General features: G+C 39.1%; 3 protein-coding genes across 3 annotated transcripts; all 3 read right to left on the minus strand.

Moving 5' to 3' along the window:
- Nucleotides 1–551: 551 nt before the first annotated feature.
- Nucleotides 552–2943, minus strand: LOC145906222 (methyltransferase-like protein 27). Its single transcript, XM_082993648.1, has 4 exons — nt 2660–2943; nt 2269–2380; nt 2079–2199; nt 552–1697 (listed from the first exon to the last, which is right to left on the minus strand). Exons 1-4 carry the CDS (start codon nt 2895–2897, stop codon nt 1461–1463), a joined length of 708 nt encoding a protein of 235 aa, XP_082849774.1. The 5' UTR covers nt 2898–2943; the 3' UTR covers nt 552–1460.
- Nucleotides 2944–4503: 1560 nt separating this feature from the next.
- On the minus strand, nt 4504–6853 carry LOC145906414 (methyltransferase-like protein 27). The gene is made up of 4 exons (XM_082993829.1): nt 6569–6853; nt 6178–6289; nt 5988–6108; nt 4504–5606 (listed from the first exon to the last, which is right to left on the minus strand). The coding sequence occupies exons 1-4, from the start codon at nt 6804–6806 to the stop codon at nt 5370–5372; spliced, it is 708 nt and encodes a 235-aa protein (XP_082849955.1). The 5' UTR covers nt 6807–6853; the 3' UTR covers nt 4504–5369.
- A 1642-nt stretch (nt 6854–8495) lies between these two features.
- Nucleotides 8496–11058, minus strand: LOC145906060 (methyltransferase-like protein 27). The gene is made up of 4 exons (XM_082993439.1): nt 10445–11058; nt 10101–10212; nt 9910–10030; nt 8496–9621 (listed from the first exon to the last, which is right to left on the minus strand). Exons 1-4 carry the CDS (start codon nt 10680–10682, stop codon nt 9385–9387), a joined length of 708 nt encoding a protein of 235 aa, XP_082849565.1. The 5' UTR covers nt 10683–11058; the 3' UTR covers nt 8496–9384.
- Nucleotides 11059–12064: the final 1006 nt, after the last annotated feature.

Here is a 12064-nt window from a genome sequence, read left to right on the forward strand (position 1 = left end):
TTACCCTTTTTCTTCACGTCATCCTTTTTAACAAGACTCGCAGAAAATACAATGACTACGTATTAGTGATTGACCGTAAGGCCCAACTTACAGTTGTTGGTGATTTATTACTGCTTATCGTATCCTGCAGTCATGTAACGTATCATTTGCCATATTCGAAAACTAAACTAATTTATGAATATATATCTTATAACAAACCAAAGCAAAAAAACACTTCGAAAATGGGCGTTGCCTTGGAAACGGGTTGTCGAATTGGGGAAAATTCGTTCTACACGCAAACTAAATTGCAAGTTGGTTTTAAAAAAAATAAAACAAGTCGTTTCATGCATCAGTCGCTCCAATCCTGCCAGGGCCAAAGCACATTTGAGCGATTCGGCCAAATCAGCACACGTCGAATAAAATGTAAATGGTGGTTTGAAATTAGGGTCCTGCCCCCTAGTCCTGCGTGAAATCAAATAGATTGGCTTCCACAATCCTACAACCTTGCACAATCGTGTTCACAACGTGACATAAAAAATCTCACAAAACCAGTTTATTACCAGAAGAATGTCTCGCAGATACCAACAGTTCCTTTTTTATTTTTTACGCCAAGCGTGCACCGAAAATAGTTTGTACAAAACTTAAAAGAGCAAGGAAGTAATGTAAGTGACATATGGCTCAGCAACTACAGCACAATTTTAAGCGCAAACTTGTTTAAGCGAAGCCCATGAACACAGCACTACCTCTGTTTACAATTTACTCGGATTGCAGCATGGTTAATATTAGGAATAACAAATTAACCAAGAACCACAAAAGGAGAAAAAAAATACAATTTACTTTTGCTTAAACGTTGTGTATTCCTACTGGGTTTCCTAAAGATAGACATGAAAGTTGTTAAATTTGCGCCATCCGCAAAAATTTGACACCAATAAGGAAGCACACAGAGCGAGTTGGAATTTTTATCAACGCAACCGAGCTATGGCGTCTATTAAACGTAACTTTTTCGGTTCAGTAAGTTAAACAATTATTAAACTGAAATGTATAAGAAGCACAGCGGAAAAACAGAAAAAAATCCCCAAAATGCAAAATAGTTTTTTTTTTAAATCTGGGGCTTTGCAAATAAAAATATTTAAGATTTATTAGCATAAGAAGAAAGAACTAAGAAATTACATATAACTTACATGTTGCTAACCAGGGTGATAAACTTTGAGTTTGTAAATTTTCGTGGAAACACATTTGAACGCGAAAACTATATTTGTATGAATCGCTTTGCGAGTGAGGCAAAAACCCAGTTATGAAGCAAAAACGCAACATATACAGACTTCTACTATTTAAAGTTGTAAGCAAAATCCTCAACACGTGGGGCTAAAGTCCCGTTTTTGGCCTAAATTTTGCTGCATTTTATAAAAAAAAAACACCTTAAAGCATATGAAATGGTAAAATAGCACAGTTCCATGTAAACAAAAGCAAAATCTCGACCACTAAAGCTTTCTGTAGCAGTAAACAAGGGAATACATGGGTGCCTTTCTTTCACTTGATCCGGAAGCCAAATCAATGCCGTATTGCTCTGTAGAAAAACACTTAACTTTGGCCCATGTACCGTCGTCTTCCATACTTTGTACGATGGATTTGAGCTCCTCGATGTAATGTTCGTTGGTCGCGTTGTTTCTGACAGTGAATACAATGAGTGCACCTGGTTTGACAACACGAGCGAATTCCTGCGAATTGATGTTGGTTTTGTTAAATTTTCTTTCCTGTACTGTCATATACTGTGGTTGTCGGAAACACAATTTGTATGCGGCTGCCGTCAAAAGCATGTTGTTTTTTATTAATTTTTTTTTACCACACCGGGATTTGAACTCAGGATATCCTGGGCACGAATCCCGATCAGGTTTTCTTCTTGGTATATGGGTCGGGCGTTTGACTAATGCTGCCAATTGCCCGCATTACTTAGTGCGACCTCCACCGTTTAATATGTGATTAAACAGACTACTACCAGAGGCAGCATATGCAAAAGCAAATTCGCGATCGAAGCCTGTTGCAAAACCTGGGTTCGAATCACAATGCAAAATAAACATCAAAAAAGTGTCCAAACTTACTAGTAGAAGTTCCGGTCTCACGAGATTTTGTGAGAGTGCAGCGATGCATGTCAACACGTCATAATAGTCGCTTGATAACGGCATGGCTGTGTCAGGGGCCAAAAACACTTTTGACAGACTCCTGTGTTTACAAGTAACTTTGTCACGTGTCCTGCTTGCGGAAATACAAGAACTTTAGGATAAAAAATACCGGTATATATTTTTTGCGTGTGCTTTGTTCATCATCTCCTGGCTTCCATCAACTCCGTCGATAAACCCTTTGAAACCGGCACGCCTCAGACTCTCCCCCATCAAGCCCGTTCCTGAATGAGAATCAGAGCTGAAAGTAAGCCGGAACTATCCGGGTAAGAATTCAGTAGCTGGTTTGTCCCAAATAGTTACGAAAAAATAAAATTTAATAAAGTAATTCACTTATTTAGAAAATCTCACCGAAAATACGAAAACACCATGGTTCATTTTTTACTGTAAATTCAACCGTTGCGGTTAGAATATTATGTTTTTTTGCTTGCAACCCTGGTGTTAACGTGGTGGTCATTCCATGCGAATAAAAAGTTCGCTTGTGGATGTGTTAAAGAATATACCTGCTGCTACATCAAGCAGGGCTACTGTCTCACTTCCGAACGACAAAGAGGGCATATGATCTCTCAAAAGTTGTGTGACAGTATTCGGAAGGCTGAATTTCAGAGTGTTGCAGTCACGTTCATAGATCTCTGCGTACTCATCAAAGTTGGTCACCACCGCGCATGCGTCACCGGTTTTGACGTGCTCGTTGTACATTCGGTTCCAGCTGGTGACGTATTCGTTGTACTCGATGTCCATAATTTAAGTCGTTCAAGTTTTATTAGATTAAATGACAGATATAGAGTTGCCTGAACTTACAGAAGATAGAATTAACAGCCAATGTATTAGAGTATGGCTAACGTCAAAACTCAATGTAAACGATCGCATGCAACAATAGAAAACCCTGCAACAAGAAACAGGAAGTTCAAGCTAGTCTTTGCTTTTTACTGTTACGTCACAAACACAATTAACTGGGCCAAAAAAGTGTGAGTCTGTTTATCGTGGTGGTTCTCTATAACCAAGGCTTTAAAAAAGTGACCAATCGGGTTAAGCATAATAACACCATTTACGGATCTACTCATACTTCCTGAAACTAAATTGCCGAAAAATAAATCATTTTCAACTGATGATCACATAATCACTTGCCGAAACGTTCTGCATGAATAAAACGTGCCAATGTTTTCAACACTATATGGGCCAGCCTCTTTATTCTCAGAATAAGCATTTTGGTGTAATTTGCAGTCAACTGATGTCCGCTAAAATCACTTTACTAGGTCAGAGTTCACGCTTCTTTTGTCATGCTTTGCAAGTCTGTAGCATTGCATAACACAACTATGTAAAAAGGAAGGTTTTTCGCTTCGTGCCGGTTTCACCTTGGCGGTAACCACTGACTGTGAGGACACGAGAACGCTGAGCGCGCTTTGTTCGATGAACTGAAGCTAAACTATGATGTTTCGGTTGCTGTCAGGCATCTAGTAATTTAATAGTCTGTTCTTCTGGCACAATAAAAACGTAACTTTACGCCTGTTATCCAACAAGGCTCCCTCAGGGTAATGGTACTGGTATAGCACAAAACCAATGCCAAGAAAACGTACGAACACGTAAAAATATAACGCTAACACCGCTTGTGAAATTACGTGATGTTATTAAAAATTAAAACTGAACTGTTTCACTGAATAGACTGCATCAGGTTAAAACTAACGCAAATTATGTCCCTAACGATTATCAGCCCACTACACTCGTTGGCGCTTCTGCAACTTACTGTTTGAAAGCAATCGACTATGACCCAATTGGAAAATTGTATTTTTCATTTAAATTTGGAAATCGAAGACATTTTGCTTAGTCATGTTGCCCTTATTCTTTACGTCATCCTTTTCAACAAGACTCGCAGCAAATACGATGACTACGCGTTAGTGATTGACCGTAAGGCCCAACTTACAGTTGTTTGTGCTTTATTACTGCTTGTGCGCAGTCATATTACGTATCATTTGCCATATTTCAAAGCTAAATTAATTGATGAACATATATCTTATAACAAACCAAAGCAAAAAACACTTAGCAAACTAGCGTTGCCGGGCCAAAGCACATTTGAACAATTTGGCCAAATCAGCACCCTCTTTAAAGGGGAAACACAAATTACCACGAAGACAAAAACAAAAAAAAGTCAAAAAGAATGTAGATGGTTGTTTGAAATAAACGTCCTGCCCCCTGGTCCTGCGTGAAATGAAATAGATTGACTTTCACAATCCTACAACCCTGCACAATCGTGTTCACCACGTGACATACAATATCTGACGAAGCCAGTTTATAACCAGCAGAATGTCCCGCAGATACCAACAGTTGCTTTATTATTTTTTACGCCAAGCGTGCAACGAAAATCGTTTGTACAAAACTTAATAGAGCAAGGAAGTAATGTAAGTGACATATGGCTCAGCAACTACAGCACAATTTTCAGCGCAAACTTGTTGCAGCGAAGCCCATGAACACAGCACTACCTCTGTATACAATTTACTTGGATTGCAGCATGGTTAATATTAGGAATAACAAATTAACCAAGAACCACTAAAGGAGGAAAAAAAATACAATTTAATTTTGCTTAAACGTTGTGTATTCCTACTGGGTATTCCTAAAGATAGACATGAAAGTTGTTAAATTTGCGCCCTCCGCAAAAATTTGACACCAATAAGAAAGCACACAGAGCGAGTTGGAATTTTTATCAACGCAACCGAGCTATGGCGTCTATTAAACGTAACTTTTTCGGTTCAGTAAGTTAAACAATTATTAAACTGAAATGTATAAGAAGCACAGCGGAAAAACAGAAAAAAATCCCCAAAATGCAAAATAGTTTTTTTTTTAAATCTGGGGCTTTGCAAATAAAAGTATTTAAGATTTATTAGCATAAGAAGAAAAATCTTAGTAATCATACATAATTTACATGTTGCTAACCAGGGCGATAAACTTTAAGCTTGTAAATTATCGTGGAACATTTGAACGCGAAAACTATATTTGCATGAATCGCGATGCGAGTGATGTCAAACCTAGTTACGAAGCAGAAAAGCTACATGTACAGATTTGTACAATTTTAAAGTTTGAAGCAAAATCCTCAACACGTGGGGCTAAAATCCCGTTTTTGGCCTAAATTTTGCTGTATTTTATAAAAAAAAACACCTTAAAGCATATGAAATGGTAAAATAGCACAGTTCCATGTAAACAAAAGCAAAATCTCGACCACTAAAGCTTTCTGTAGCAGTAAACAAGGGAATACATGGGTGCCTTTCTTTCACTTGATCCGGAAGCCAAATCAATGCCGTATTGCTCTGTAGAAAAACACTTAACTTTGGCCCATGTACCGTCGTCTTCCATACTTTGTACGATGGATTTGAGCTCCTCGATGTAATGTTCGTTGGTCGCGTTGTTTCTGACAGTGAATACAATGAGTGCACCTGGTTTGACAACACGAGCGAATTCCTGCGAATTGATGTTGGTTTTGTTAAATTTTCTTTCCTGTACTGTCATATACTGTGGTTGTCGGAAACACAATTTGTATGCGGCTGCCGTCAAAAGCATGTTGTTTTTTATTAATTTTTTTTTACCACACCGGGATTTGAACTCAGGATATCCTGGGCACGAATCCCGATCAGGTTTTCTTCTTGGTATATGGGTCGGGCGTTTGACTAATGCTGCCAATTGCCCGCATTACTTAGTGCGACCTCCACCGTTTAATATGTGATTAAACAGACTACTACCAGAGGCAGCATATGCAAAAGCAAATTCGCGATCGAAGCCTGTTGCAAAACCTGGGTTCGAATCACAATGCAAAATAAACATCAAAAAAGTGTCCAAACTTACTAGTAGAAGTTCCGGTCTCACGAGATTTTGTGAGAGTGCAGCGATGCATGTCAACACGTCATAATAGTCGCTTGATAACGGCATGGCTGTGTCAGGGGCCAAAAACACTTTTGACAGACTCCTGTGTTTACAAGTAACTTTGTCACGTGTCCTGCTTGCGGAAATACAAGAACTTTAGGATAAAAAATACCGGTATATATTTTTTGCGTGTGCTTTGTTCATCATCTCCTGGCTTCCATCAACTCCGTCGATAAACCCTTTGAAACCGGCACGCCTCAGACTCTCCCCCATCAAGCCCGTTCCTGAATGAGAATCAGAGCTGAAAGTAAGCCGGAACTATCCGGGTAAGAATTCAGTAGCTGGTTTGTCCCAAATAGTTACGAAAAAATAAAATTTAATAAAGTAATTCACTTATTTAGAAAATCTCACCGAAAATACGAAAACACCATGGTTCATTTTTTACTGTAAATTCAACCGTTGCGGTTAGAATATTATGTTTTTTTGCTTGCAACCCTGGTGTTAACGTGGTGGTCATTCCATGCGAATAAAAAGTTCGCTTGTGGATGTGTTAAAGAATATACCTGCTGCTACATCAAGCAGGGCTACTGTCTCACTTCCGAACGACAAAGAGGGCATATGATCTCTCAAAAGTTGTGTGACAGTATTCGGAAGGCTGAATTTCAGAGTGTTGCAGTCACGTTCATAGATCTCTGCGTACTCATCAAAGTTGGTCACCACCGCGCATGCGTCACCGGTTTTGACGTGCTCGTTGTACATTCGGTTCCAGCTGGTGACGTATTCGTTGTACTCGATGTCCATAATTTAAGTCGTTCAAGTTTTATTAGATTAAATGACGGATACAGAGTTGCCTGAACTTACAGAAGATAGAATTAACAGCCAATGTATTAGAGTAAGACTAACGTCAAAACTCAATGTAAACGATCGCATGCAACAATAGAAAACCCTGCAACAAGAAACAGGAAGTTCAAGCTAGTCTTTGCTTCTTACTGTTACGTCACAAACACAATTAACTGGGCCAAAAAAGTGTGAGTCTGTTTATCGTGGTGGTTCTCTATAACCAAGGTTTGAAAAAAGTGACCAATCGGTTTAAGCATAAGAACAGCATTTACGGATCTACTCATAATTCTGAAATTACTTGCCGAAAAATAATTCATTTTCAACTGGTGATCACATAAGCACTTGCCGAAACGTTCTGCATAAATAAAACTTGTCAATGTTTTCAACACTATATGGGCCAGCCTCTTGATTCTCAAAATAAGCATTTTGGTGTGATTTGCAGTCAACTGATGTCCGCTAAAATCACTTTACTAGGTCAGAGTTCACGCTTCTTTTGTCATGCTTCGCAAGTCTGTAGCATTGCATAACACAACTATGTAAAAACGAAGGTTTTTCGCTTCGTGCCGGTTTCACCTTGGCGGTAACCACTGACCGTGAGGACACGAGAACGCTGAGCGCGCTTTGTTCGATGAACTGAAGCTAAACTATAATGTTTCTGTTGCTGTCAGGCATCTAGTAATTTAATAGTCTGTTCTTCTGGCACAATAAAAACGTAACTTTACGCCTGTTATCCAACAAGGCTTTCTCAGGGTAATGGTACTGGTACAGCACAAAACCAATGCCAAGAAAACGTACCAACACGTAAAAAAATAACGCTAACACCGCTTGTGAAATTACGTGATGTTATTAAAAATTAAAACTGAACTGTTTCACTGAATAGACTGCAACAGGTTAAAACTAATGCAATTCATTGTCCTAACGATTATCAGCCTTCGACACTCGTTGGCGCTTCTGTAACTTACTGTGAAAAAGCAATCGACTATGAACCAATTGAGAAAATGTATTTCCATTTAAATATGGAAATCGAGGTCATTTTGCTTAGTCATGTTAACCTTATACTTTACGTCATCCTTTTCAACAAGACTCGCAGCAAAGACGATGACTACGCAATAGTGATTGACCGTAAGGCCCAACTTACAGTTGTTTGTGCTTTATTACTGCTTGTGCGCAGTCATATAACGTATCCTGCAATCACATAGCGTATCATATGCCATATTCCAAAGCTAAATCTTATAACAAACCAAAGCAAAAAAAAACACGTAGAAAATGAGCGTTGCCTAGAAAAGGAGTTGTCGAATTGGGGAAACTCGTTCTACACGCAAACTAAATTGTAAGTTGGTGTTAAAAAAAATAAATCAAGTCGGTTTATGCATCAGTCGCCCCAATCCTGCCAGGGCCAAAGCACATTTGAGCGATTTGGCTAAATCAGCACCCGCTTGAACGGGGGACCACAAATTAGCACGAAGACAAAAACAAACAAAAAGTCGAATAGAATGCAGATGGTGGTTTGAAATTAGGGTCCTGCCCCCTAGTCCTGCGTGAAATCAAATAGATTGGCTTCCACAATCCTACAACCCTGCACAATCGTGTTCACCATGTGACATACAAAATCTGACGAAGCCTGGGCATTACAGCAGAATGTCTCGCAGATACCAACAGTTCCTTTTTTATTTTTTACGCCAAGCGTGCACCAAAAATAGTTTGTACAAAACTTAAAAGAGCAAGGAAGTAATGTAAGTGACATATGGCTCAGCAACTACAGCACAATTTTAAGCGCAAAGTTGTTTCAGCGATGCCCATGAACGCAGCACTACCTCTGTATACAATTTACTCGGATTGCAGCATAGTCAATATTAGGAATAATAAATAAACCAAGAACCACAAAAGGAGGAAAAAAATACAATTTACGTTTGCTTAAACTTTGTGTATTCCCACTGGGTTTTCGAAAGATAGACATGAAAGTTGTTAAATTTAGGCCCTCCGCAAAAATTTGACACCAATAAAAAAGCACACAGAGCGATTTTTTTCAAAGCAGCAGAGCCATGGCGTGCATTAAACATAAATATTTCGGTTCAGTGAGATAAACAACCTTAAACTGAAACATATAAGAAGCACAGCGGAAAAAACAGAAAAAAATCCTTAAAAATGCAAAATATTTTTTTTCAATCTGGGGCTTTGCAGATAAAAATATTTAAGATTTATTAGCGTAAGAAGAAAGAACTAAGTAATTACATATAATTTACATGTTGCTAACCAGGGCGATGAACTTTGAGCTTGTAAATTATCGTGCAAACATTTCAACGAGAAAGCTATATTTGCATGAATCGCGTAGCGAGTGATGTCAAAACCCAGTTACGAAGCAAAAAAGCTACATAAAGACTTGTACAATTTTAAAGTTTAAAGCAAAATCCTCAACACGTGGGGCTAAAGTCCCGTTTTTGGCCTTAATTTTGCTGCATTTTACAAAAAAAAACACCTTAAAGCATATGAAATGGAAAAATAGCACAGTTCCATGTAAACAAAAGCAAAATCTCGACCACTAAAGCTTTCTGTAGCAGTAAACAAGGGAATACATGGGTGCCTTTCTTTCACTTGATCCGGAAGCCAAATCAATGCCGTATTGCTCTGTAGAAAAACACTTAACTTTGGCCCATGTACCGTCGTCTTCCATACTTTGTACGATGGAGTTGAGCTCTTCGATGTAATGTTCGTTGGTCGCGTTGTTTCTGACAGTGAATACGATGAGTGCACCTGGTTTGACAACACGGGCGAATTCCTGCGAATTGACGTTGGTTTTGTTAAATTTTCTTTCCTGTACTGTCATATACTGTGCTTGTCGGTAACACAATCTGTATGCGGCTGCCGCCAAAAGCATGTTTATCATTTGAAAACGGCTGTAATAGCATAAGCAAATTACTCAGTGCGACCTCCACCGTTTGATACGTAATTATAAATGCTGCCACCAGAGGCAGCATATACGTTAGCAAAGTGTCGATCGAACTCCGTTACAAAGCCTAGGTTCAATCACTGATTTAAAAAACAATTAAAAAGTGTCCAAACTTACTAATAGAAGTTCCGGTCTCACGTGGCCCTGTGAAAGTGCAGCGATGCATGTCAACACGTCATAATAGTCGCTTGAAAACGACATGGCGGTGTCGGGGGCCAAAAACACTTTTGACAGACTCCTGTGTTTACAAGTAACTTTGTCACGTTTCCTACTTGTGAAACCACAAAAATCTTTTGGACAAAAAATACCGGTATATATTTTTTGCGCGTGCTTTGTTCATCATCTCCTGGCTTCCATCAACTCCGTCGATAAACCCTTTGAAACCGGCGCGCCTTAGACTTTCCCCCATCAAGCCCGTCCCTGAATAGTTAAGAGAAATTTAAATTTAGTAAATTCATCACTTGTAGGCTATACGAAAACACAATGGTTTATTTTTTTCTGTAAATTTAATCGTTTTGGTTTCCACCCTGATGTTAACGAGGCGTTCACTCAGCAAGTTTATTTCCCTTATTGAAGTTTCATGTGTATTAAAAGTTCGCTTGTGGGTACATTATTGCGTTAACGACCCGGACGAAAATTAAAGAATATACACCTGCTGCTACATCAAGCAGGGCTACTGTCTCACTTCCGAACGACAAAGAGGGCATATGATCTCTTAAAAGTTGGGTTACAGCATTCGGAAGGCTGAATTTCAGAGTGTTGCAGTCACGTTCATAGATCTTCGCGTACTCGTCATAGTTGGTCACCACCGCGCATGCGTCATCTGTTGTGACGTGCTCGTTGTACATCCGGTTCCAACTAGTGACGTATTCGTTGCAGTCGATGTCCATACTTTGAGTCGTTCAAGTTTTATTAGGTTTAATGGAGTATATAGTGTTGCCTACAAGAAAAGGATTAACGGTCTAAGTATTCGAGCTCTGCTTCTTACTGTTACGTCACAAACACTATTAACAGGGCCAAAACATGCGAGTCTGTTCATCGTGGTGGTTTTCTCACCCAAATTTAAGAAAAATGACAGATCAGAATAAGCAAAGGAACACTATTTACGGATCTACTCATACTTGTGACAATAAAGAGCAAAAGCGTCATTTTCACCTGATGATGGCATAAGCACTTGCCGAAAAATTTATTATGTATATTAAATAAATAAAACATGTCAATGTTTTTAACACTATATTGCAGTCAACAGTCTACTAAAATCACTTGACTATAAGTCACGTAACAGATGAAATCACGCCTCTTTTGTCATGCTTTAAAGTCTGTAGCATTGCATGACACAAGTGTGTAAAAAGGAAGGTTTTTCGCTTCGTGCTGTTGGTTTTACCTTGACTGTAACCACTGACCATAACGACACGAGAACGCTGAGCGCTCTTTGTTCGAGGAACTGAAACTGAACTGTTTTCACTGTACAGACTGGCGCACCAGATTAAAACTAATGCAATTTTTGCCCTGGCGATTATCAGCCCACTACACTTATTGGGGCTTCTGTAACACACTGTTAAAAAGCAATCGACTATGAACCAATTGAGAAAGGGTATTTTCCAATTCAAGTTTGGAAATCGAGGTCATTTTGCTTAGTCATGTTCTTCACGTCGTCTTTTCTACAAGCCTCGCAGCAAATACGATGACTACGCAATAGTGATTGACTGTAATGCCCAACAGTTGTTTGTGCTTTGTTACTGCTTATGCGCAGTCATATAACGTATCCTGACGTGGGCTGTATTGTTGCAAAAGCATTTGTTACCTTTTCAATATGCCTGATAGCTCCAGCAACACTATTATTATAGGTACACTATGTTGAAGAACAAGAACTTACTGTCTATTATAACAACAACCCTACATATATGACTGTTCCCTTCTACTGATCGTCAGTCACGTTTTATCGATTGTTTTGACGGTTTACGCGAACACAAGTCTATAATCACAGCAGTTGTCGTTTCTTTGTGAAAAACGTTACTCCTGCTACTACGTTTTACAATGACGGTGACAATCATTTGAAAATATCGCGGCAAGGTACGTTTAATTATCGTGGCGAAGGTAAACGCAACATTGTACGTTTAATTTCGCTTAGGGTGCATTCTTTGCAAGCGAGTTGGCGAGCGGTTACACAACCGTACCGACTAAAATTTAAAACTGTCGCACTATATTTACCGGGGACGTGGTAAACCGAAGTAACGGGTCGCTGCAAACTGCAAAGACATATATTCTGTTG

The sequence above is a fragment of the Ascidia mentula genome, chromosome 6 (assembly GCF_947561715.1).
Source record: "Ascidia mentula chromosome 6, kaAscMent1.1, whole genome shotgun sequence".
In the NCBI taxonomy this organism is placed as follows: Eukaryota; Metazoa; Chordata; class Ascidiacea; order Phlebobranchia; family Ascidiidae; genus Ascidia; species Ascidia mentula.